At 52.9% G+C, this 27,015-nt stretch overlaps 1 protein-coding gene across 4 annotated transcripts in view; it reads left to right on the forward strand.

Moving 5' to 3' along the window:
* Positions 1 to 27,015, forward strand: part of MYLK (myosin light chain kinase) — a 202,616-nt gene that overhangs the window by 106,816 nt on the left and 68,785 nt on the right. For all 4 annotated transcript variants that reach the window (XM_047735204.1, XM_047735185.1, XM_047735196.1 and 1 more), the window contains exons 12-17: positions 3,713 to 3,850; positions 5,624 to 5,821; positions 6,809 to 7,058; positions 12,655 to 12,726; positions 13,171 to 14,336; positions 21,499 to 21,615. In XM_047735204.1, the coding sequence (XP_047591160.1) occupies positions 3,713 to 3,850; positions 5,624 to 5,821; positions 6,809 to 7,058; positions 12,655 to 12,726; positions 13,171 to 14,336; positions 21,499 to 21,615 (1,941 nt within the window). The remainder of the gene's footprint in view (positions 1 to 3,712; positions 3,851 to 5,623; positions 5,822 to 6,808; positions 7,059 to 12,654; positions 12,727 to 13,170; positions 14,337 to 21,498; positions 21,616 to 27,015) is intronic.

The raw sequence follows: 27,015 nt of genomic DNA on the forward strand, positions 1-27,015 counted from the left end.
CCTCCAAGTCTGTCCAAGAGTGAGCATGAGCGGACACCATAGTGCATAGGCCACAGATGAGACACAGTAATTTGTTTGGCTTTGAAATTCAGTGCAGTCCACACATCTTGCCCTTTCCACTGGCTAGGCCTTGCTCTGCTTTAGCTGTCCTCCCCTGACAAGAATCTAGGTTGTGGGTCAGCAGATAAGACCTCTGCTCTTGTCAGAAGTTTGCCGCCGGAGAAGCATGGTTCCCGTGCAAGAGATGGTCTCCAGGACATCTGGGTCTTCCCGTCAGAAGACCTGGGTATGAGCTCTAGGTCTGCCTATGATGCCCTGTGACCTCGCGCAGGTCACTTCACCTGAGCACGTTATAGTCTCTCAGGAGAGTGGGTGGTGGGAGTGGGACTAGGGTCTCAGGATGCTAGTGAGGGCTGCTTTTCTCAGGCCACTTCCAGAAAACTGCTTTTCTCATGGCTCATGGCTCCGTAATCCCAGTGCAAAGTGTGTTTGTGGGAGGGCTGGTTGGTTTCTCACCCGGTGAAGAATTTGGGGTGGTTGAATGCTAGGCATGACTCAGCCATTCCCTAGCCAGGACTCTGTCACGCTGATCCCACGTGACCCAGTCTGTAGGTCTGAGGTCAGATTCATTCTGCCCACTTGCTCCCAATCATTTCCCTTTACCCTCCTTCTAGGCCTGGGGTGTGGGGAACACAGGGCAGGTCTGGGACCATGGTGCCATGGGACTCCATGTCTCCCAGGCCAGGCGCCCACAGAGCAGTCCTCCCATTCATCTGTCTCCTGGAGGGGTTGCCACCGGGTTGTTCTCAAATTATTTTACATATATCCCAGGAGAGTTTTAAGCTGTGCATTTTTATCCCTAACAGTATTTACCTAGGGTCATGTAAGAACAAAACAAGTCTGCAGTCCTTGGGTAAGGGCCCCACCTCTGTTTTTTTGCAGCTGAGAACCCATAATAATGCCGCCCCGGCGGGTAAGACCGAGTCAGTGCCTGTGCCAGCTTCACACAGAAGGTCTCATTGGTGTTGAGTAGACCTACAAAATGTGTTCACATGTTCTCTCTTTAAAGCTCCCAAAGCCCAGGGATTATATTGTTATTACCCTAAACACAGGTGAGGCCATTGAGTTTAAGACAGAGGCAGTGACTTGCCCGGGGCCAGATCTGAGAGATGGTAGGGGCCACAGAGGGGCGCCGGCAACTCAAAGGAGTGTTTGATGTTCCTGCAGCACGTAGGAACATAGGAATGCCCATCTATGCAGACCTCTAAAACTGGGGACTGGCTGAGGTAACAGAGGAGCAGGAACAGGGCGGGGGAGAGGGTGGATCTAGACAAGCATAAACATTTTGTCCTCAAGTCTTAGTCCGTGCAGGACAGGAAATTTCTCAACTCTCCTGAGGCATCCTGCTTTCCTGGCCACTGCAGCCTAGGCAGAATAAGGAGATGTCTACACTTCCGGTTCTGGGCCTCCCTGAGCCCACTCCCAGGGCCTCAGGTCAAGGGCTAGTCTGCCTAGCTGTCCCTCTGACAGAGGCAGGGATGCTGGGGGCTGGGGTGGAGGCAGCACCAGGACCTGAGGGCACATCCCTGGTTTCGGACTCTGGGTTTACCCTGTCTCTGTGCCCTTCACAATGCCCCTGCCTCTGGGGACGGTTCCCTCCAGCATCCTGAGCCTTCTCAGCATCTCCCATCCTCACTCCCGGAGGCTGCACCTGGACAGCTCTGCAGTGGGCCCTGTTTTGTTTTTTAGTGCCAAAAGATAGAAACTCAGTGGCAAATGTGGAGTTTGATTTTTCTCAGGTGTATAAAGCACAGTGGAGATGTATCCCCATGGCTGCTGGCTTTCTGGAAATTTGGTCTATGTGTCCCTTGCTAATAAGAACCCAAAACACCAGAGTCCCTTTCCCCCAAAACTTGGAGTTTAAGTTAGAGATATCGTTAGAGGAAATTAAGAGGAGAACCCTCTCCCTCCCTACCCCTGCCAAAACACAAAAACAAAAAAGCTCCAGAATGATTAAAGGTCAAAGCCACCCGGCTCGCAGGGCAAAGGGCAAGATCAGAGACTGGATAGCCATGAGCTCGTCCTACACCAGGGCCATCCTTCGTGGGTGACGCTAGCTCAGCCACTCTGCCTCCCCCTCCCCTCCGGCTCACACAAGGCAGGTCCAAGCCCAGCCTGGGGGGCATTCCAAGAACAACAGAAAGCCTATTTGTGACCCCACCTCCCTGGAGAACTGAAACAGGTGAGTGGGTCAACACTGAACCCAGAGAATTGTTCTAGCTCTTGTCTTAGACTAGCTGGTATACTTCCACCTTGCCTCCGAGATTTTCTTTCCCCAGTTTTTACTAAGATCATGTTGATGTACAACAAACCGCATATATTCATGGTGTTTAATTTGAAACCTTCACCCACGAAAACCTCACCCAATTTTAAGAAATGAACTTCTCCATCAACCTCAAATGCTTTCTGGTGCCCCTTTACAATCCTTCCCCATAAGCCCCAGATCTGCTTGCCTGCTTGCCCTCCCTAGGTTTTGCATTTTGTAGAATTTTATATAAATGGAATCATCCAGTATGTGCTTTTCCTTTGGCTTCTTTTGTTCAGGGTCATTTTTGTGAGATTTCTCTGTTGCAGTGTCTCTTGTTTGTTTCTTTTTATTGCTGAGTCCTATCCCACTGCATAAATACGGCTCAATCTCTACTCACTTACTTGTCAATGGCCACTCGAGTTGTTTCCAGTTTGGGGCCGTCAGAAATAAGGCTGCTATGAACGTTTGTGTACAAGTCTTTGTCTGGATACATGCTTTCATTTCTTCTGTGCAAATACCCGGGGTAGAAGGACTGGATCGTATGGTAAATGCATGTTTAACTTTTTAAGAAAGTGCCATGCTGATTTCAGAAGGGTGCCCGTGCGTGGGAGAGGTCCTGGCACTCCACATCCTCGCCCACACCAGGGCTGGGGGTGGCGAGTCTTTTTAATTTGAGTCCCTCTCGTGAGTGTGGTATCTTTTGGCTTTCTTGAGGGACTTAAAATGTCATGGGAGGGTGTGGAGTCTCACACGGCCATAGAAAATGACAAGAAAGCTCTTCGCTTCTGGTTTACGAGAGGCAACAAGGTGCACCAGTAAATGAAAAAATAAGACGACCATTGGTGCATAGAGTGCGCTATTGTTTCTATAAGAGAAGAAAATGGAAGAGTATGCCTACTTGCTTGTGTGTATTATATCCGTAGACCATCTCTGGCGAGATGAACCAGAAACTGAAAATAGGTTGTCTCTGGGGAGAGGAGCCTGATGGCCACAGGTCAGGGGTGGGTGGAAGGGAGACTACACACGCTCTCTAGTACTTTTAAAATTTGGTGCCATGAGAGCATAGCATGTATTAAAAAAGGTGAGTGAAGTTAAAAAAAAAATCTCCTAAGGTGGCAGGTATTGAAACTCTCTGGAGGAAGCAGAGCCTCGGCCAGGCTTGGCCCTACGGAGGCCCCTCATCTCCCTGTTCCCAGGCACCGGCACCGGCACACCAAGCAGAGAAACGGGCTCACTGCCTTCCTATGACCTCCAGCCCCTCTCCACGTGCCCCACCTGTTAGCACCTTCCACCTCTGGTGGAAGCCCGAGCCTCGACATAGTTGGTTGCCCGGCAGTCATCAGGTCTGTGTTTGTCAAATGAATAAATGACTGTTCACCCCCCATTCTGTTGTCTGCTGCACAGAAAAGAAGAGCGACAGGAAGAGCGGGTCCCTCCTGCCCGCAGCTCCCAGCAAGCCCGTCGCACCGGTCTTCCTGCAGGGCCTCTCTGACCTCAAAGTCATGGATGGAAGTCATGTCACCATGACAGTCCAGGTGTCAGGTCTGTCTCTGCATCTCTCTCCTTGGGGTTGATGTGAAAACGGGCATGGTTGCCATGTACACATTGCTCTCCCACGTCCTGCTCAGATCATCCCCCAACCAGAAAGTCAGCACAGGACTTTCAGTGGACCCAAAGAAGTGGAGCCTGCTGGTCCCTCTTTTCTGCTTCCTCTGGGCAGGATTTTCTGGATTCAAGGTTAATTCAAGGTGGTCCAGAGGAAGAAGTTGACCACAGCTAGCGGGGTGGTGATTAGTGGGGAAACATAATGGGGTCACCGTAGCTGGAAGATTTCGAACACTGGCCCAAAACCAGCTGATGTGAGAACTTCCCAGATCTTAGAAGATACCCTGTTGCTCTGCTCAAGTTTAAGGTGAGAAGATAGAGAAGAGGTCCTTCTAAAACCACCGGGTGACAAGAGCATGTTGACCAGCAGCTCAGTGTGAGCTGTCTCAGTTCCCACTAGAGGCCAGCAAGAGAAGCCTGGGGACTCTGCTGGCACAGACTTACTAAACCAGCTTGTGCCCAAGCATATCCAGTGTCCTGTTCATTGCTGACTACTGATCAGTCTGGAGGCCGCTCTCCTGGGCTTTAGTTCATCCTGAGCTGCAGAAATAATAAAGATGAGCAGTGGGGAAACCAATGGGCTCCCCCTTTCAGGATCCGCATGCACCCCCCCACACCTGCAGGCCTGAGGCATCTCCATGATAGTCCCAGGCTGAGGCCTGGCTGCCTCCCCTGTCCATACTCCTCAAACTGACAGAAATCAGAGGCGCTCTGCTCCTGGGCTCCATATCCATGCTGGCTAACCCATCAGAGGTGACCCCACTCTCTCTCTCCTCCAGAGAGAGCTCGACACCACACAGCCTCCATCCTCCTCAGGAAGCAGAGTGCAATGCTACCTCAGGGGCAGCTCTCTCAGGTGGCCATTGTTTTATGTCCCCCACCCCCAAACTGCTAGAATCTACCCAGGAGAGCAGACGGATAAAACCTGAAAACGCTCTCCACCCTGAGCTGTGTTTGCAAACTTGGGCGAGCTGGCGCCCATGACCACCCTCAGACGCAACCTTTGTATGGTGGCAAAATGAGATGCTAAGTGACTTTTCCTCCTGGTGACAATTGACAGAGAAGGGACAACGAGGTCGCCGTGGCATTGCCTGGATGTGTGTGTGTGCTGTGTGGGGCAGGGCAGAGCAGGGAACGTTTGCACTTCACACCCAGAGAGCCAGTTACCGTGTTCCCGAGCAGCTTGAGTTCTGATATTTTTTCACTTCCCATCCTTTCTGGTTTCCGCAAATCTGCTGTTAAATAATTATCATGAATATGCATTGAGCACTTTCCTTGTGCCAGATGCTCTTCTGATCTGTGAAAGGTTTTATTTATTTATTTATTTAGGTTGGTGGAGCAGAGGGTGAGGGAGAGAAGGAATTTCAAGCAGACTCGCACTTAGCATAGAGCCTGATGTAGGGCTTAATCCCACAACCCTGAGATCCTGACCTGAACCAAAAATCAAGAGTTGGACATTTAACCAACTGAGCCACCCAGGCATCCCTCTAATCTGCTATTCTAGTGGGCAGTTCTGGGGGATTGTATTCTTTTATTCAATCCTCCCAACAAACCTATGAAGAAGATAGGGTTAGACTGTTTTGCGGTTGGGGAAACTGAGGCATAGAGAGGTTTGTATTTAGTACAGCGTCACACTATTAAAGGCAAAGTTGTCCCGTGTCCCAGGGAACCCACCTCCTGCCGGGTCTGCCTGCCCTGTCTCCCCTCCAGGGAACCCACCCCCTGAGGTCGTCTGGCTTCACGATGGAAATGAGATCCAGGAGTCGGAGGACTTCCACTTTGAGCAGAGAGGCACTCAGCACAGCCTTTGTATCCAGGAAGTATTCCCAGAGGACACGGGCACATACACCTGTGAAGCCTGGAACAGTGCCGGAGAGGTCCGCACCCAGGCGGTGCTCATGGTGCAAGGTGAGGCTGCGGGGCTGTTGGGGGTGGGTGCAGGTGGGGGCGGGAAAGCCGTGGTGCTGCCGTAGCAGGCCAGGCCGCCCAAAAGCACCCTGGAGGTAAGGTAACCAGTGAGCTTACTTGGTTTCCCCCACGGCCCCTGTGCTCCTCTGGTCCCATTCCAGCCCACAAGGCCAGCTCCCCAGCTCCATCTCAGGCTCTGGCTGAGTAGCACCGCTGTGCCCTGGAGCCTTCTGAAGTCTTTGCCCTCTCTGGGTCATTGGTGACAAGCTGCATAGAGTGCTAGGAGAGAAATCTTATAATATACTTAACAATTAGGGAGTGAGAGCTTTATTTCCCCCCTTTATCGAAATATCATTAGCATACAATGTTACATTAGCACAGTGATAGCTTTTGAGGCAAGCTGTGGCCCCTTGGGGTCCTTGCCTTTAGAGAACCTGTATTTAAGAAGAGAGACCAGGAAAGGATACATAAAGCAAACGTCAACTCAAAATTATGCACGTTTGGGGCGCCTGGGTGGCTCAGTGGGTTAAGCCTCTGCCTTCGGCTCAGGTCATGATCTCAGGGTCCTGGAATCGAGTCCCGCATCAGGCTCTCTGCTCAGCAGGGAGTCTGCTTCCCCCCTCTCTCTCTGCCTGCCTCTCTGCCTACTTGTAATCTCCATCTGTCAAATAAATAAATAAAATCTTTAAAAAAAAAATTATGCATGTCTCATTGTAGATCAATTGTCCCTAGTCTGGTGAGCTAGGCTACCTCCCCTGGCTTCAGATATACAATACCGTCTTGTCAGCGTTATCCTCAGAGAACATAAGCAAGATAGATTTGCCATGAGAACAATGTGCTGTAACTGTATATCCAATAAAAGTGATTTCTGGACCAGCTGTTATTTGGGTAATGTGCAGTCTTTGACCCTTACCGGCTGGGAGAGCCCAGTGGACCCTGTCTGCTGAAAGCCTTTCCTCTCTAATTCAACCCTTTGCCGACTTCCAGAGCCTCAGGATGGTACCCAGCCCTGGTTCATCAGCAGGCCTCGCTCAGTGACAGCCTCCCTGGGCCAGAATGTCCTCATCTCCTGTGCCATCGCTGGGGACCCCTTCCCCACTGTGCACTGGCTGCGAGACGGCAAAGCCCTCTCCGAAGACACTGGCCACTTCGAGGTGCTACAGAATGAGGGCGTGTTCACGCTGGTTCTAAAGAACGTGCAGCCTTGGCATGCCGGCCAATACAAGATCCTGCTCAAGTGAGTCCGCGAGTCCGTCCAGCCTCCCCACTACCCCCCCACATTCCTCCCTCCTGTCAAAGTTCCCACCCGGGATTAGGAAGCCAGTGGAAACCCAAAAGTAATGTGGGGCTGGGCTTCAAGGGAAAGAAAGGGCAAGCCCAGTGCTGCCAACAAGTTTTCATTTCTCCTGCTTTAACGCAAAGGTGTTGACTGAGATCCTGAGCTCAGTTCCCCAGAGTCCCCTGTCTTACTCCATCCTGGCTTTTGTTCCCCTATATGGACAGTCTTCCTGCCGGCAGGTAGACTGTCTATATAGAGCCCAGCTGGGGACAGTCATAAAACATGAAACTCCAACTGGTGTGTGGAGAATTTGAAAGAGGGAAGAATGGATTAAAATCGGGAAAGCTGTAGGATTGAGGGAATGTATTAGTTACCTATTGCTGTGTAACAAATTACCCTAAAACCAAGCAGCTTAAAATGATAGTTATCGTCTCGCAGTTTCAATGGGTTGGGACTTGGACGTAGCTTTGCTGAATGATTTTTACAGGGAAGTTGTTGGTAGGGACTGTAGTCTCTGAACATGTGACTGAAGCTGGAGGGTCCACTTTTAAGATGGCTCCCTCATAGGACTGTTGGCTTGAGGCCGGAGCTCCTTGCCGTGTGGACCTCTCCCTAGAGCAGCTTGAATGACTTCATGACATGGCAACTGGCTTCCACAGAGCTCGTGACATGGGAGGGAATAAGCTACAATCTGCAATGTCTTTTGTGATTTCCCCTTAGAGGTCACACATTATTACTTCTGTGTATTCTTTTTGCTAGAAGTAAGTCATTAAGCATTAGGTGCCATCTCTTGGAGAGGGTAGTATCAAAGAATTTGTAGACATTTAAAACCACTATAGGGAGGTTAACTATGCCCATTCCTCCCCCCACCCACTTCCTGTTTAAGGTTTTCTAGATTATATGGGAAGGTAAGCTCCATGAAGATACACTGCTTTGTTCCCAGTGCCTAGAACAGTGACTGCCCAGAGTCAGCCTTCACTGTTTGTTAAATGAAAGTGATCCAGAAATGTTCTTCTACCTTGAAAATGCTCTAACTCTTAAAATCCCATGCCAGCCCTGGGTTGACAGAGACAGAGCGCCAGCCCTTCGGGTTGCTGTAAGCACTGAAGAGTGCTCGTCTGACCTTGACCCTGCAAACAGGATGTGGTGCCCCATGACAAAGCTGTTTGGAGCTGCCCTGGCTCAGGTGCCTGGCCCCTTTGCAAGGGGCTTGCTCCTCTGGATAAATCATTTCCCTGTACTCAGCACATCGTGTTCGAGGCTCTGAGCTACGTGCCATGTAAAAGCTACTGCCATGATTGAGCCCTGTTCCTATAATCATGACAAAACCCAGGGTGTGGCCCGCCACTTGGGTCCTTTCTGGGTATGCGCTTTATGCTTGTATCAGTTAGCTTTTGATGCATAACAAAATACTCGAATATTTAGTGGATTTATAAAAAAAAGTTGTCATTTATCATTTCTTTAGATGTACTAGGAAGTTCTGCCTAGCTGGGTAAGGCTTGGCAAATCTCAGCTGAGCTAATGCCGTGTATGTAGTCTGCTGTGGAGATGGTTTGTGGACTGGCTGGTCATCCTGCTACCATCAGCAGTGTGCCCAGAACACACCAGCAGCCTTTGCCTTACACCCAAACCAGTTAGTATTGGGAAGGCACATCTGCCTTCAGAATAGAGAAGAGACACACTCTTCCTCACCTAGGCCAGTACAAATGGTAGAAAGGGATGACACATGAGTCTGGAGCTTGTCTCCATGGAAGGAGTAGTGCTACGGGACAATAATCACATTATTTAAGCCAAACATCCTAGAAGAGAGAAGCTCCTTGTGGGATTTTGAGGACAATAGGCAGAGGTTCAGCAAATGAGTAAAGGCTTGGCTGTCAAGGGCACGTTGAAGCTCTGAGCCAGAAAGGGTAGGGAAGAGCAAAGCAAGGGCTGTGGGAAGTCTGCCAGGCCAGAGTGGAGGGTTGCACTGGGAGGTCGGCAGGCAGACTGTCTGGGCCCAGCTGGGGACAGTCATAAAACTTACGCTGTCCCAGCTGGAAGGGACTTCAGAAGTTATCTAGCCGACTCATCGTTTAATGATGGGGGGAACCAAGGTCTCAGGGTCATGGATTTGCTCATGGCCGCCCAAAAGCAAGTCACAGAGCCCAGACTGGAACCCTCATCGTTTTAATCAGATTCTCTCCCTTTCCTTTTTTCTCCGAAGTGCATGGGAACTTGGGGAACCCAGGAGGTTGCCCTGGAGTCCCCATTCACTCAGTCCTTGCCCCTCTCCTCTCCCCAACGTCCAGCCTCTTCGTTCCTTGGGGTTGCTGTTGCCATGGCCTTGGCTCTGTCCTCAGCTGAGGAGTAAGTCAGGGGAAAGTTCTCCTGGGGAATATGTGCCAGGTCTGCCAAGGGCCCCATTCCCCTCCAGCTTTTCTCATCCTGACAGAAATCAGCCCTAGACCCAGGACAGAATGCCTTTCAAGGAGGGAGACCAGATAGCTGGGAGGAAAAGGGGGGGGGATCCTATCTGTCCCTGCTACAGCTGTGGCTGGATGGTTTCTGCCTCCCCTGCCTTAACGCTTGTCTCCTGAACTAAAAGAGGAAATGTCAAAAAGTCAGTTCCAAATTCAGCTGAAATATTTGAAAGATTGAGACTTGCCAGGAAATTAGTTCTTTAATTTTACGTGTAAAACCCATTCCAGGGAGGGTGATTCAGAGCGGGACAGGGTCCAAGGCTTTGTAACAAAAGAGTGGGCTTCTCATTCAGGATTTGGGAGGCAGGAGTGGAAAGGGTTTTGTTACTTTGCAAAAGGTACAGCCCCTGGGGTCTTGGCCCCATATATTCTCTCTGGCAGCACCTGGGCTGGGCATGGGGCCTCATCCTCAGCCCTGGGCCTTACTTGGTAACTGAATATTTTGATACAGATCCCAAAGATGGTCTCAAGAGGCTGTTTGGCTGGCTAGATTATCTGGTATGTGGGTCCCAGGTCAAAGGCCTTTCTGACCTCGGTAGACCCTGTTTGAACCCATGATTTGTCTTAAAGGCCCAACAGAGATTTAAGTTTATGGCTGCAGAAATGGTGACCCTACCTTAGTGGGCCAGCCATGGTATCCCAAGTTCTCCACCTCTCTCTGCCTCTCAGACTTCCCCAGGTGCCACAGGCTTAGGCCTGGAGATGGGTCAAACAGCAAGCCACCTGTGCTCCCTCCTTAAGGGCGGGCAGTGGACAGCAACAGAAGCCCTCTCCTGCTTCCCCATGAGGAGCTAGAGCTCACTCCGGCTCAGGGGACGGGCTGCCCCACCATTTAAAGCCTCTGGCGGGTTCGGCTGGGGTAAAGCGTGGCCATCTGGTTGGCGTCTGCTCCTGATTTTTACATCCGGCTGTGTCGTACCTGTGGCAGGAGGAAGCTCAGCTGGGGCAATGTTGGAGAGCACAAGCGGGGAAAACTCGGCCGTTGGCCTCCTGGCCTTCTGCTTCTCACCAATCGTGGGCCCCACACCCTGTGTTGGAAAGAAAAGCAGGGAATGAACGGCCTCATACTGGCCAGCGGCCTGGCAGAAGTGGGGTGCCAGGGAGCTGGGCCTCACCCACAAATGACCTTCTGTGTTTATTCTACAAGTTGACCCAAAGCCCCGTGAACCTTCTGTGCCAGGTGCTCAGGATGTTCTGAGGGCCTCTTAGCCTTCCCAGGGCCTGGAACCAAGGAGGCACCTGACCTCTGTTTGCTGAGCAAAGGAGCAGCCGCGGGCCCCTTGCAACTGTCCAGACCTTGAGGCTCCCTGAACCTTGAATCGATGCCCCCTGAGAGCCTGAGCTTTGACAAAGGTGGCCAGGAGGGGACCCCAACAGATAAGAGGAGGGTTGGAGGACAACACAGATCAACTTCTTGTTTCAGATGGGTCTCCCTGCCTGGGAATGAGCGGCAACCCCCCCAGCCCAGATCCCCTGCAAGTCATCTGCTGTGTCGGGGGCTGCCAGTGGGTGATCTGGACCTCGCCTTCCACAGGGAGGGAGGCCAGGCCAGGCAAGGTAGAGAGCCACATACATCAGCCAGGGCTGTGTAAACACATGCTTGGGGGGGCTGTCCGTGGAGGGATGACAGTGCCTGTGCACATGTTCCCAGATGCGTCCCTGCAGGTGCAGTAGGCCAGCAGATAAGGCCCCGTATCTGTACGTATCCATGTGTGCTGTTGATGGCCGCGCCGCGTCCACACAGAGGCATGCGCGCTCACACACACATGCACACACATTACACACCCCACAGCAGACTGGTACTGACGAGCCCTGCAGGGCGGAGGGGGGAAGGTTACAGCTCCAGGATTCAGGGAGACCTGGGTGTCAATCCCTTTTCCTGCTGGTTGGCTCTGTGAGCTGAGGCCAATGACTTAACCTTTAGAAGCCTTGTTTTCCTTATAAAACCAGTGCTGGCTTCCCAGAGATGTCATGAGATGCAATGAGACAGATTATGTAAGGCACCTGTTGCAGAACTTGGCTCATCTGTGGTAGGATCTGAGGCACGTGCTGGCCCCCACAGTGCCAGTAAGATGGTTACACAGTGGGGAATGAGTAGGAGAACCTGGGAGCCCCAGCACAGCCTCAGAGAAACTCCTGAGTCTCCTTCCTGAACCTTTAAAATGGACAGAATGGTGCTCCATACGTCACTGGTGCATTTTAGGCACAAAAACGAAAGGTGGAGGGCCCTGTCTCTAATGGGAGGTTATCACCATAAAGAGTTGCCTCTGGCTCTCAGTGCTACCCACCACCCCCAACTTTCCCCCTGCCTGGACAACCTTGGCTGGTCAGAGCTCAGAACCTCCAGCAGATGGCAGCCATGCAGGGTGGGAGGGCTCTAAGTCCTAGCAGCGCGTGCAAGCAGGAGCAGGAGCAGAGGAGCTTCAGTTAGCCACACCACAGGGACACTAACTTTTAACAGTGGGTTGAAGACTCCACAGTCCTCCCCACCTGAAGGAAGGAGAGAAAGGGTCATCCCTGCAGGAAGACATCTGTTTGGTTTTTAGCTGATGGGGAGGGATGGAAGAGTGTTTTCACTTGAGCAGGGGAAGGAGCAGTTGGCGGGGGAGACCCTGTGCAGAGAGGACAGATCCACCTCTGTGTTGAGGGAGTGTGGAGTCAGACTCAGGTCACCACACAGGGCTGCAGGGACTAGACCAGCAGCCCCGTCACACCCTGGCAGGTGTAGACTTCAGTGTTGAATGATTGTATTTAAATTGAGTGATTGGATTATTTTTGTAATATACTTAGAGAAAACTATTCCTGCTTCTGCATGTCCATCTAAGCTGTTGTTCAGAAGGTTGTTTTTTTTTTCCTTTTTATACAAGAGCTGGGGTGGGGAGGAGGGTGACCAAAGAGGGACAAGGCCTGCCCTAGATCGAGGTCTTGTTTGGGTATTTGGGGTCACAGCTAAGCCCATGGCCCCCTCTTTCCTGGAGTAAACCGGCCAGCCTCTGGCCAAGTTCCTGCCTGACCCACCCTCCTCGCAGCCCTGGGCTGAGCAGGCCCTTGGCCCCAGAGCCTCTTGATATATATCCATCTCTCAAATCCTTCAGGAACCGGGTTGGCGAATGCAGTTGCCAGGTGTCACTGATGTTACAGAGCAACCCCACCAGAGCCCCCCTGTGGTGAGTGCCCCCAGGAGGTGCCCGGCCAGGCCCCCAGGCCATCTACCCCCTCCGCTTTCCTCTTGGCCCCTGCAGGCCCAGCCCAGCAGCCCCAGATTATTTGTATCCTCCAGCAGAGGCTGCTGAGCCAAGAGGGAGAGATTGGAAGGGGAATGAGGGAGGGAGAGCAGGGGAGGAGAGGGGGGTGAATTATTATTTTATTTTATTTTTTTTGCACACACCCTTATAAGGCTACTGAAGTCATTACCGATGTAACAAACCAAGTAAGCAAGCAAGAGCCTCTCACCAATGTTCCCTTCTATAAACACAGCCTGGTCAGCCCCAACCTCCCCTTCCCCCTCCCCTCTACCCTCCCTCCCTCAGGGATTTGCTCTCCCCTGACGTTCTTTCTTACCCGGCCCCTTTTCCTCTTGCTACTTTCCTTTTTCCCTTCACTGGTTGCAGGGGGAGGGAGCCTGCCAGCTGTGAGGGCCTCTGCAGCCCGGGAGCCGGTGCTGATGGTGGTGGCCGTGACTGCTATGGGACCCTGAGGCCCGGCTGGCCTTCGAGAGGGCAGGGTTGGCTGGAGGAGGAAGACGGCGAGGACGCGCGGGGGCTGCTGAAGAGGCGCGTGGAGACTCGGCAGCACACCGAGGAGGCCATCCGCCAGCAGGAGGTGGAACAGCTGGACTTCCGTGACCTCCTGGGGAAGAAGGTGAGTACCAAGACCGTTTCAGAAGAAGACCTCAAGGAGATCCCAGCTGAGCAGATGGATTTCCGCGCCAACCTGCAGCGGCAGGTGAAGCCGAAGACCGTGTCAGAGGAAGAGAGGAAGGTGCACAGCCCTCAGCAGGTCGACTTCCGCTCGGTCCTAGCCAAAAAGGGGACTCCTAAGACCCCGGTGCCTGAGAAGGCACCTCCTCCCAAACCTGCCACCCCAGATTTCCGCTCGGTGTTAGGCAGCAAGAAGAAATTACCAGCAGAGAATGGTAGCAACAGCGCTGAGGCCTTGAATGCCAAGGCAGCAGAAAGTCCCAAGGCCGTGAGCAATGCCCAGCCTTTAGGGTCCCTGAAACCCTTGGGCAATGTCAAGCCTGCTGAAACCCTAAAACCTGTGGGCAATGCCAAACCTGCCGAGCCCACGAAACCTGTGGGCAATGCCAAACCTGCTGAGACCCCAAAACCCATGGGCAACGCCAAGCCTGCTGAGACCCCGAAACCCATGGGCAATGCCAAGCCTGCTGAGACCCCAAAACCCATAGGCAACGCCAAGCCTGCTGAGACCCCAAAACCCATAGGCAACGCCAAGCCTGCTGAGATCCCAAAACCCATGGGCAACGCCAAGCCTGCTGAGACTCCAAAACCAGCTGGGAAGGAAGAACTCAAGAAGGAGGTTAAGAATGATGTGAACTGTAGGAGGGGGCAAGCAGGAGCCACAGATAATGAAAACAGGTCAGAGAACCAAGGGACAGCCCCAACCTTTAAGGAGAAGCTACAAGATGTCCGTGTGACAGAAGGCGAGAAGCTGCTACTCCAGTGTCAGGTGTCCTCTGACCCCCCAGCCACCATCACCTGGACACTGAATGGAAAGACACTCAAGACCACCAAGTTCATCATCCTCTCCCAAGAAGGTAACAAGGGCGAGGGCTGGGGAGAAGTGGGCTCTGTACCACGTCCACTGCAGGCTCCTGGAGCTTTGGGCTTGTGGACTGCCGCTCACAGCCCAGAGTCTGGGCTGGAATGCCAGCCTCTGTGCCCCCTCCCTGACAGGAGAGGTACCCTGCTCCGGGCCCTCAGGCACACACTCCATCACTGGGCAGTGAGAGGAGGGTGTCTGGTCCTATGGCACATGCCTGGGCCTTGGCATCTGTCCGGTGAGATGCTTCATGGCAGCCCCAGCTGTGGCTCCTCAGAGAAGCCCTAGGCCTGAGCTAGAGCTCCACGGCTCTGACATGGAGGGGGCTCCGTTTGCAGGCACGAGGGGGCCGGGGGGCCGGAGCCCACCCAGGGCTAGAGCTGAGAGCTGCTTTCACAGCGGGATTTTAAGTTTAGAGAGGGTGTACAGTGACAGGTTGGCACAGGATTGTGATTTGGGGTCAACAACAACTTAAGTCTTGATAACATTGTGGGTTTGAAAGGATCTGTGGGGGAAAGCCAAAACCCCAAACAGCCCCAACGGCACACTCTCCTGGGCGGACAGAGCCACTCGCTTCCTAATTTGGATGAGACTTTTGTTTGCTGGTATTTCACATTCTTGGGTTGTGGGGAGAAGGGGGGGCCACTAAATGCTGACATCTGGGGCCTTTTGGGGTCCGGAGTTCTCAGATGGGCCAGTTTATACCTAGAGAAGAGATGGGGGTAAGAGGGGCATTTTCCCTGGACCTTCAGTTTGGTTTGAAATGTTTCAGCCAAGCATCCCAAGCCTGTATGGGAGCTCCCTGTCCGGCAGACTTCCCACACCACACTCTGGTGGCCAGCGCTGGAACAGAGCCTGGCCTGAGCTAGGGGCTGATACTGGTGGTTCTGGACAGGGCAGGGTACAAAGTTCCCCAGGAGGTGGCATTTTACCCTTAAGGGGGGGAGGGCGGCAGGTAAGAAGAGGCCCAAGTGGACAGGTCCTGTGCAATTGGGATCAGCGGAGGTGTCAGAAACTCCCCACACCATGCTGCTCCTCTTTCTGTCTGCTGACTGCACCCCCCACCTCCCCTCCTTCATCAGGCTTCCTTCCTTCCTCCTGAAACCCAAAGGAAGCATTTGAAGAGAGTGCGGTCCCTTTCAGCCCAGGATGAAATTTCTGTCTTCATTCTGCAACTCAGACAGCAAGTCAGGAAGAGCTGAGCATTTGGATCTAAGTGCTAGAAGATTCAGGGGAAATTGACCAGGAGAGAGAAGATGCTTTATTTTCTGCTATTGTGCTTATAGGAGAACTTTTCTTATGTGGCTATATCTCCAGATTGGTAGGGTCCTCCAGAAGGCATACCATGCTTCCCCCTGCCTCTGTTAGCTCAGCCTCCCTGTGGTCCACACACAGGTGGGCATGGGGGATTGCTACAGTGGGGTGAGCTGTCCGGGCCCGTGGATGGTGCACTTTCCCTGTCACCCCTGTGGGCTCCTCATGGTTGGAAAGCCTTTGGTAGAACCAGTCTGAGACTTTGACTGGGAGCGTCTCCCAGGTTACCCCATGGTGCTCTCCAGGTAGGATGAATGGTGGGCAGGTGCCCGTCCCTGGGACATATGCACAGTGGGAGGGAGGACTGTGCTTACACCCTCTTCAGGGAAACTGATGTTGGGACAGCTGAGGACAGTGCCCAGAGCCACGCAGCTGCCGTGAGACATGTGTGGGGCCTGTAGATGCACTCGTAGCTGCTTATAAACCATCCCCTCAGCTGAGCAACGGAAGCAGACCTCAGCCCTGGTCTCAAACACACGCCTGAGCCATGGCCTTGAGTCTGTGGCATCTCCTGTCACTGAGCATTCAAGGGCTATTCCAGTATCACCTCCCACAGAAACCAGCTCAAAGGGGCAGTTTAGGTCCAAATCAGAGGAAGAAGACATGATTAAAAGAAGGCCAGCACAAGGAGAGGATATGGGAAGGACCAGGAGCAGAGAGACAGCCCCAAATTCAGTTCCTAAAAAATATTCTAAATATTTGTAATTCTCCTTTGAAAACCAAGAATAGCTTGCATGAATTGAACACTGTGCGCCAGACACCGTCTGAGGCTCTGACACTTCTCACTCATCTCATCCCTCCCGTTTCACAGAGAAGTGCACTGTCTTGCCCAAGGCTGCTCAGCTAGGTGTCACAGAGCTGGGGTCTGAATGTAGGCAGTTGAGTTCTGACATCCAGACCACTAAGCTCTATTACCTCTTAGCCCCTTTTTGTCAGATGTCCGCACACCATTGCGGCTGAGAGAGCTTTCAGGACCCGCTCACTGGCAGCATTGTCCAGCCAGGGAAACTGCTTACGCCTGTCAACTCCTCAACCCTGCCAGTAGTTGTGAAGAGGTTGGGAGACTGGTGGGGCCCTCTGGGCCTGCCAAGTTTCTGGTATTTTCACTGTAGTGGAGGACGCAGGCCTTGACAGGGACCGGTCCACCTTGCCACAGTAGGGAGAATACCTTGTCTGAAAATACCAGCCCCGTTTTCTGTCCATCCCTTCTCCGGAGCCTCACCCTCCAAGTCTTCAAGAGCCTGGGTTAGACCCGGACCCCAGGGAGAAAGCCCATCTGGAAGCCTTATCCGTGACCTCTTCCGCAGGCCCCCTGCAAGGAGCCGGGCACGCGGAGAGGTGTGAGTAGATGTGCTCTCCACAGATCTGGAAAGAGGGGACACACACTCCCAGTGATAAACCTATTCCAGCCAAGTGCCGAAGGTGAGCTGGGAGGCATAGGAGAAGAGGGAGCTGAGTGCTGGGGCCACAGGAAAGGCTGGTGCTGAGTGAGCCAGGCGGGGGCTCCAGGAGACCTGTGGGCTTCCCGGGCAGGTGCTCCAGCAGCAGCAGAGGTGGGCCTGCTCACAGCATGGGAGGGCTGGAGAGGAAGGCAGGGCCCATAGCCTCCTAGGTTGCGCTAAGGAACTCGATTCTGGAGGCACTAGGCAGCCACATAAAAGCTTAGAATGAGGAGCAGTGCACATAAAGCTGGGGGCTTAGGGGTTTTGATTGTGCCCAAAGACAAGTAAAGAGCCTATTGAAGAGGTGGGGGAGTAAAGGGACTGGACTAAGAAGGTAGCCATGGCACAGATAGGAAACAACCAGTTCAAGAAGCAAGGACAGAGTTAGGAGACCTATTGCCTGGCTTGGGAGCAGGGGGCGGATAAAGAAGAGGAAGCAGCGGAGGACCCCTGCGTGCTGGGGTCTGGGTGACTGGGGTCATGCTTCTAGGGGTATCAATGGCAGGCAGCTGGTGGTTTGAGGTGGTCTGGAGGGGAAGGTGGAGGGGATAGCTAAGGGGTCTCCCCGTCCTCACACTGCCCTCAGCACCCTCTCCACCAACCCCCACCCCTTGGCTGGGAATCTTTCTTGCTTCAGTGCACTGCCCTGTGCTGTTAGCTTGTCTAAGAACAAACCTGACTTCTTCTGCTCTCCTTGCCAGACTGTTGTCACCAGCCTTTGGCCATGAGAGACTCCTGTGCTCCCTTCCCCCACCCATTGGCATGTGCAGCCACATACCTCCTTCTGGTGGACGCAGTTTACAGGTTCACGAGGCTACTCGGAACCCTGTACCTTGGATAGGGCTCATAGCCTGCAGGCCCCCCAAAACATGGTCATGTCCACCCCCTTTAGCATCAAGGAGAGCAGAAGAGGTGTGACAGGAGTCCGCTGGAGTGGACTGCTAATTTGCAGGGACCGGGGAGGGGGGCGCACGTGGAGATACCCTTCCCCTCTCTGCATTCCCAGAGCCACAGGGTAGATGGTGTCCACTTACAGTGGCTGGGCCTGCCCCCTGGGCCCGCATGGGGACTGCACCAGGCCCTTCTGGGCCCTGCATCCGAGCTCCTCAGGCTTTGGCCTTGGCCTTGACTGAAGAGTGGGAGGGATGGTGAGCCAAGGGGAGCTCTGTGCTGCTCCTGAGAAGCAGTTTCATCTTTATGCCCTATTTCCTGTCTCCAGGCCAGGCTTCTCTCTCTGGCAAACATCGCTCCCACTCTAATGAGAATTCACTTTTGTTGCTGTTGTCAACAGATGATTCATTTTTAATCACCTTTAGTGTGGGACCTGGCAAAGACTTTTTAAAAACCTATGGAAGTTCATTCTGCAGAACACTAAGATTTATGCAGCCCCTACTGTGTGCAAGGCAGTATTGTGTTTGCATAATCCGCTTGAAGAACTCTGAGGTCGGAATTGTTTCCTTTCAGAAACTCTATGGTCAGGGCTCCTGGGGGGCTCAGCTGGTTAAACATTTGGCTCAGGTCATGATCTCAGGGTCCTGGGATTAGGCTCCCTGCTCATTGGGGAGTCTGCTTCTCCCTCTCCCTCTGCTCCTCTCCCTAGCTTGTCCTTGCACACACACACACTCTCTCTCTCTCTCAAAAGAAAAAAAAATCCTATATGGTCTTTTTCAGTGGTAGGTTATATGTGACTAAATGTTCCTGACTTTCTCTTGCATAGATCCTCCCAAAATCACCTGCTATAAAAAATGTGCCCTGGTTGTTCTCAAAATGGCAGATTTTTTTTTTCTTTTTTTTTTTTTACTGTGACTGCATTCCAGGCTCAGGAAAAACATTCATAATAGACACAGTCACTGCCCTCTGAGAACTAATGGGGGAGACAGACATGCATTTCAGCAATGGCCTTGGGAGACATGTTTGGATAAAGGGAAACTCAGGGCACAGAAGAGGGCCGTCTGTGGCTGGGGATGCTTATGGGTGACAGGGAAGGCACCATCCCTGAGGAGGTGACCTGGAGCTGAGTTGTGCTGTCCAGACCTCCTAGGGGACCAGGTTGGGGAGGCACTGCTCACTGAGGGCCTCCTCAGAGCATAGCCTTCAGGACTTTGAGCCACCTTTACCCCCCTGCCCCCTCCCACCCACCCCTCTTCCCACACACTTGGAGCAAGATGGGAGATCTTCAGACCCTATGCCCCCAAGAGGCTCTCCCAGGGACAGTTCAAGCTGAGCCATTTATCAGATCTCTGATTCTATGCTGCCTGCTCCCATCCCCCTCCCCTCCCTCTCAAAATTCCCCACCAGGCTGAGGCTTCTCTAAAAAGAAAAAAAAAAAAAAAAAACCTCTGGGAAAGGGTTTTTTTCCTGGAGGTCAGGAATAAGCTGTCCCACAGGAAATACCAGATTTTTCAATCTGGGCTAGCCTGCCTGGGGGCCCCTCCCCCAGCCCACGCATGTGGCCAGGGGTCCCGGCTTTGGGCAGCGGGAAGAGCTCCCCGATCTGCTGCGTTCCTGGCTGAGGGGCTGAGAGCTGTGGTCTAAATACCCGACTTCTGGCAGGCTCACCATTGTCTCTGCAGTTGGTGCCATTTGGGCTTAAGGTTGAAGCCGGGGCCAGGGCGGGTGGAGGGGGGTTTCTGAAACTGAAGGACCAGCAGGGATTCAAGCAGAATATTCACTAGGAGTGGAGTGTCTGCTCACAGAGCCTTAGCCTCAGACTGAAGGGTGGTGACAAGAGGGGTACGTTTCCTCTAAGCCTCAAATTCGGGGACCAGAGATCATCTTAGCACCCTCCTGCCCTCCTAGATGAGTAGAAGCTTCTCTCTAGAGAGGACAGTTCCTCCAACCCAGATACCTGTGCTTCACAGTCTCACTCCCATGATGGATTTCCTAAAAATCCAGCCTGAGTCCTTTCTGGTTCAGCGTCAGCAAAGTCTGTCTCCCAAGGGCAGTGAGCAGAGATCGCGACTCGATGTCCCCCTGGGTGGGAGAACGTAGGGAGGCCTTTCCTGAGAAATGGGCTCTGTGTAAGTAGGAGGGAGGTGGTTGGTAGGACATTTTCCTGTTGAGGATACTACCCAGGTGCCAAGTAGCAAAGGGAACTAGTATGCCTCTGCTTTCCCTTCTGGCCTCAGTGAGGTTCTCTGAGTATCCTTGTATCTGTTGGTCAAGTCTGGGGATCTGCCTAATGGGGGTGAGGGTACTTTTTGAGATTGGTGCCTTTTGGCCTCCCTTCTGGCCATGCTGCCCCGCATACATACCTGGGATTCATACAGCTCAGCCCACCCAAGGCCTAGAGTTTGTGCCAAGCCACTGGCTGGGGGAGTAGGAGATGGAGGAAGTGAGGTGGCCGAAGCCAGTAGCTCCAGGCAGCAGGCTACACGTGGCCCTGACTCTGTCCTCTTCCTTGTGTCATGACTGCTGCCCTGACAACAGGGGCAGCTTTGGGCAGAGCGCCATGCTGTTGGCTTGTTTGTGTGTGTGAAGGCAGGAGCTAGGGTGCCACTGCCCTCCTGTCTGGCCCAGCGGTCCTGGCCCTCAGCTGGACTTTCCTGCACCCTGAGGGAAATCCCCCCAGGGGGTATCCCACAGAAGTAGCCAGACCCCTGCTTCCTGTGCCTGCCCAGCCTGACTTGTCCTTCCCCCAACCAGGACAGAAGACAAGTGTGCTGGGCATGGTGAGACCTGTGAGGGAAGAAAGGCTTTGCTACCACTCTCTGAGGCAACTGAAAGACGGTGTCCTGAAGGGAGGCCACCCCAGAGTGCCCCTCTCTCAGACCAGTGCCCCTGGTTGGCTGTGCTTCTCAGCTCACATACCATTCCTGAGAATGGTATCCAGGCTATAGATACCCTCTCCTCCCAGCAGACTGCCCCCACCCCAGGTCAGTGCCCCTGCTGGACAGGGACTCCTGCCTTCCCTCACCCACCTCTTTGTTCAGAATTCCCATCTCTAAGATGCATTCCCAGAATAATTGCTGTAACTGGGTGTCGCATTTGCTCCTGCCACTCTGTCTGACACGGGTCCGTAAACTTGTGCCTGGCGACCGCTCATCTCTCTTGGTGGCATTGCAGTCTGAGGCTCGTGGTCTATCTGCTCCTTCTACTGTGTGGGAGGCTCTCCCAAGGCAGACACGATCCCACCCTTTTCTTCGGCACCTTTTCATGATGTCTCCCTAAGAGAGCTCTCTGGGAGGCGGGAAGAAGGTCCCGGGAAGGAATATATTGGACCTCGGTTATCAGCAAAAAGTACCCTACCTTTGGGAGGGAGAGAGGGTTGGTTCCCACAGGACCCCTGACTTCTGGGCTTCCAGAGGTTGTTCATGTGAATAGCCCTCCCCCGCCACATTCCAGGTGCCAGTATCGGGCTTGTACCTGCTCCCATCAACCGTTCTCCCTCTTCCTTCCTAGGCTCACTGTGCTCTGTCTCCATCGAGAAGGCACTGCCCGAGGACAGAGGCTTATACAAGTGCATAGCCAAGAATGGCGCCGGCCAGGCTGAGTGCTCCTGCCAAGTCACCGTGGACGGTAGGTCACGCCCACCCCTCACTGCCACACAGAGTCCCTCTCCTCAGCCCTTCCCTTGACAGCCATGCCTTGACAGAACTGCCTCCAAGACTGCAATCCCTTCTGGAGGCATTTGCTTTGTGGGGTCAAGCCATCATTTGCAAACAGTGAGAGAAAGGAGAATGGGGAGCAGCACTTGATGGCCCTGTGGGACCTTGCAGCCTGTCCTTGGCCGACAGGAGGGGCTACTCGCCTGCTTGTCCCCCACACCCCGTCCCCAGTCCTGACCCCTACACGTAGAGCCTTGCTGAGTAGGGAAGCCAGGCACAGGGCAGGAGGAGAAAAGACACACCCACAGGAAAATGACTACATAGTATTTCACAAGCGGCAACAAGCCAGTGTCCGTGCTGGCAGGTCAGCCCTACGGTGAGGACGGAGTGGCGGGAGGTCCATGTGGGGACACTTCCTCGAGGAGGTGAGTTGAGGCCGCATCTCTGGGGTAGAGGGGGCAGGCCCACTTCTGTGAGGAGAAAAAGTCACCGTAATTCAGCGGAGGGAGAGGAGGAGGCACGTGGGGGCTAAGGGCTCCCAGGTCTGAGTGGAGTTTCTGAGTGAGGAAAGGCTGAGGCCAGACTGTGTCCGTGACTCTTCTTTCTCTACTGGGTCTGGAGTTAAGCAGTTGAGCCTCGGAAGCGGAACCAGCCTTGGGATGATCAAGGCTACAGCCCTCATTTTAAAGGGTAGGAGACCAAGGCCGTGGAGAAGGAAAGCATCTTGCTCCAAGTTCCCTGGTCCAGCAGAGGCCAAGCCAGGGCCAGAACCCCATCTTGGGCCTTCTGATCCCTTCCTTATTATCTCGTTACTTGCCTGGAACTGTCGAAAAAGATCGTGTGGGGGAAATAATTTCTTACCCTTGAAATGCCTGGTTAGTAACTATGAGTGACACGTGAAAACGAGCATCCAAATAAGGCAACTCAAAGGCTTTGTTGTTCTTCTGACTCCGGAATATAGTCACTTGGGTTATGAAGTCCCATCCTGTTTCCCTGCCATTCCCCAAGATGCGGACCCTGAGTCCCCGTTCTCAGCTTTAGAATCAGATTTCCTGGCCATGAAAATCAAGATTTGTGATCGATTAGGAATGGGAGAAAAGAAAAAGAACCTGTATTTTTTTTTTTTTTAAGAAAAAAGAGCCTTGAAAAGAGACATTAAAAAAAAAATATATAGTGGTAAAACAAATTCAGTAGTCAGTAGCCAGCAGCAAAGGTGAGATGGTAGAGGATTGTGTGGGTCTCCCTGGAGTTCAGTGCTGGGTTTGTCACCAGGGCTCTGAGTCTCCAGAGCAGATTTGGTAAATCCGAGTATGGTCTATTCAGAGTGGGGCTCGAAACCTGTGTTTTCGGCTTTAGGGGCGGGCTGCTGCTGTCCAGTACTCCTGTGTGTGCCCTGGCTGTCACCCTCCCAGGTCAGATTCCTGCTTCTTTTAAGACAGATGCCACAGTTTAAAAAAACAAGTGTTTCTGGGAATGTGACCCCAAAAGCCTGTTTCTACCAGCCCTCACTTGGGACCCTTGCTGGATCCGACCAATCTAAGAAGGAAGCCCAGCCTGCTCCTGAGGGTATCTGCTTTTGGAATCCCTGGACTCTTCGGGTCCTATTTACATGGCGAGCTAAAGGAAGGATAGTAATTCATTCTCCTTATCTGCGAAATGTCAGCACCTTTTTGAGAAACAGCAGACAGTTTTATTTTTAAAAGCAAACTTTGTTTTCAAAATAAAATTTTCTTTTTCCCTATAGAATACATCTGGGTTTTTGTTTTGTTTTGTTTTGTTTTTTAAGGTTTGGGGAATTCATTCTGTAACTTATGGGACTTTCTTGCCCCTAGGCTGGTCTCCTTCTACCAGATTCCCTGGTACTCTCCCTAATCTTGATCACCCTTATTTATCTCTAGTTTGGCCTAGGGCTGTGGACTAGGGGCTGGGTCTTAAGAGAAGAGCCAGCTAAGGGATTGGAGGGAGACCAGCTGAGATAACTCTCAGTTAATTGGTTTATGTTTTTCAAGAGAAAAAGGGCAGCCCCCTTCACACCCACTCTTTTCCCTATTGTTGGACTAGGAGATGTGTTAGTGCCCCACATGTGGGTGGCCTTCTTACCCTGTCCAGCTTTAGTTCTCCCTCAGGAGCCACCTCTAGACAAAGGACGTAGTTTCCCTGTTACCTTGCAGCCAGCCAGCAGCCAGGCTGAGGAGTTCTTCTTCCATCCCCTGATCCTTCCAGCTCTCCCTGCTCCCCAAGGCCATTGTACCTTACTTAAAGATCCCAGCCGGGGGTGGGGGCAGTCCATGCACCCTTTGAAATGATATACAGAATTTTGTGCATTTGTGGATTAGAGCATTTTTCTGAAGAGAGAGCCCATAGTTTTAAATCAAATTCTCCAAAGAAGTTATACATTAAAGTACATGGAAGAACTCTTTGCCTAGGGAGTAACTGAATTTGCAAGTTCGTTCATGCTGTGGGGTCTCCCTGTCTCTCTTCAACTCCAGCTGCCTGCTCAGCCTCTGGATAGGACTGCATCCCTCTCAAGGGGCAGTGGGTCCCTCTCAACTAGAGGAGGGGGCTGTAGCTCATGCTGACGTCACGCCGGCCCTGCCCCGGATGGTCACGAGCTATCACTCACAGGGCACCAAACACCATTAAGACTATCCACCTGCGGCCAATGCAATGATACATTTCAGGGCCTCATAAAGAGGACTCTGGTTCATTAGCCGACGTATTAGCCGTACTCCTGTTTTTCCCATTGATAGTAAAGACAGAGGGCGGTAGCTTTTATAATTCATCATGTCCGGCTTTCTTAATCGTGCTGTGGGGGTCTTTTACCCAAGGGAAAGGGTGTTCTATTGCACTATCTGAATTCTGGTCCCACCCATGCTCCTTCCAAGTGTAGCAGGAGGCAAGTGTCAATGTATACCCAAAAACCACCTGAGCCCGGAGTGGGGAAGGACTTACCAGAAAACTCACCCAAGAGCTGACCTTCCAGGTGTGCTGTGGCCAGAGACCCTCGTGCGTTTGGAGTTTATACAACAGTTGGGCAGGGTATCCCTCAGTGGGAAAACTGAGGCTCGGCGAGGGCTGGCAACTTTCCCAGGTCACACTGACTTTCACAGGGCAGGAGGTGGAGGGACGACTCTGGGTGTCTCTGATCCCAAAGCCCGTGTGCTTGGAGCCATTGTGTGCAGGGAGTTAGAACATAAGTTACCTCTGCAGGACTCACACCTGGGTGTGTCTGGGTCTGGAGGCTACCCTTTCCACCACCCAGCATGGCCTCGCTGTCTAGTGAATAACATGTCAGTGTACACGCTCTGAGACATGTGGGTCTCCCTTAGTCACAGCCCTTCCCGCTGGGAAGTCCCTCCATCCTTCCTTGCAGCCTGCCCTGGGCCGACAGGAGGGGGCTGCTCGCCTGGTTGTCTCTCTGTCCCCAGTCCTGTCCCCACACACAGAACCTGGCCTGAGTGGCCCATTCCCTCTCAGACCCAGGTGAGAGGTGGGGAAGCAAAACTCTTCGTAGGCCAAAATCCCAGGACAGGGCAGCTTAGGCTGTCCTTCCCCAACCACCCTGGCTGAGGGCATCTGGCCTCGGCTACCATTGAGACTGAGGGCTTTGTGACCAGGGAGGGCTGTGCGTATGTGTGGGAGGAGGTGACATTCCAGTGGGCCATCATTCATCTCGGTGCCAGGCACTGCTTTAGGGGCTAGGTTAAAAGCAGAGAACAAAAAGGAGATTCCTATTTTCAGGGACTTTACATTCAGTAAGGGGGAGACAGTAATACAGATGAACAGGTCTATCATCTAATCTCGGGCAGTAGCAGGTGCTACAAAGGAAGCTAAGCAGGGTGTGGGGACGGGAATGTTACTGTTGGAGAGGGTGGTTGGGAGGCCTCTCTGAAGAAGTGACGGTGGAACAGAGGTCTGAAGAAGCCAGAAGGAGTCTGGAAGGAAGAGGGAAGGGTGAGAGAGAAGTGCTGAGTGGAGACTATGCCTGATGCATTCCCAAAAGCAGGAAGGGCTGGGGGGCTGAGCCGTGAGCAGCGGCTGAGAGGTGGGAAGTGAGGTGAGGGGGAGCAGCAGTGAGATCTGCAAGGCCGTGGGCTGTGACAGGAGACTGGACGTTATTCTAAGTGTGGTGGGCCAGCTCTGGACATTGTGACCAGAGGTGACCACGGTGACCAGACCCAGGATGGGTAAGAGGGAGAGCAGGGAGACCAGCTGGGTGGTTGCTGGGATGGCCCAGGCAGGAGTTGATGTAGGCTTAGACTCCATGCAGGAGGGGGGAAGTGATCAGATTCAGAATCTATTCTCAAGGTAAGAGCTGATAGGATTTGCTCATGAATTGGAAGTGGAGAGAAAAAAGGGAAGTGAGAGGCAACTTGGTTTTCATACAGGAGCACAGATAACACTGGTACTACTTTCTGGATGGGCACATAAGGGGCGGGGCAATGAAGAATTTTGCCCCTGTGAAGTGTAAGATGTCCCTCAGATGTCCAGGTGGGCATGTCACATAGGCAGGCATTTAGATGAACCTGGAGTTGGGTAAGGAGGTCGGGGTTGGAGGCAGGAGATGGGGAGTCGTCCACACAAAAGGCCACTGAGTGTCCTGGGATTGACCGAGGTCCCTAGGGTGGATGTGGATGGAGGGGGCAGGAAGAGAAGGAGGGCAGGACAGAGGTCCGCCGAGGAGACCGAGAAGGAATAGGCATGGTGGGATAGGAAGAAATCCTGGAGAAAGCGGTGTCCCCGAAGCCAAACGGTGGCCACTTCAATAAGAAAGGAATGATGGGATCAGTGCATCGGATGTGGCTGCCAAGCAGAGTAAGGTGAGCCTGAGCGCTGGCCATTGGGTTTGGCAACCCAGAGGTGATTTGTAACTGTGACAAGGGGGCTTGTGGGGTGACAGTAGAAAAGCCTGAATTGAGGCGTGAGGGACTGAGTGGCCTGCTGAAGTCCACACAGCTAATGACTAGCTGGCTGGGCATTTTTTTTTTTTTTTAAAGATTTTATTTATTTATTTGACAGAGAGAAATCACAAGTAGGCAGAGAGGCAGAGAGAGAGGAGGAAGCAGGCTCCCTGCTGAGCAGAAAGCCCGATGTGGGGCTTGAACCCAGGACCTGGGATCATGACCTGAGCTGAAGGCAGTGGCTTAACCCACTGAGCCACCCAGGCGCCCCTGGCTGGGCATTTAAACAGGAGCCCTGGAGCCTCACTGCCGCGCCACCTGCGGCCACGACCGTCAGGTGCCTCTGATCTTAACCGAGCAGATTTCGATGCATCCTTCTTTCGTTGGCCGAGTCCTTGCCATAGTAACAAGTTTGCTCCCACTTTCACATTTGTCCTTCCGGTCGTCACTGGCAGCTAACATGCATTAGA

This window comes from Lutra lutra, chromosome 1 (assembly GCF_902655055.1).
Source record: "Lutra lutra chromosome 1, mLutLut1.2, whole genome shotgun sequence".
NCBI lineage: Eukaryota > Metazoa > Chordata > Mammalia > Carnivora > Mustelidae > Lutra > Lutra lutra.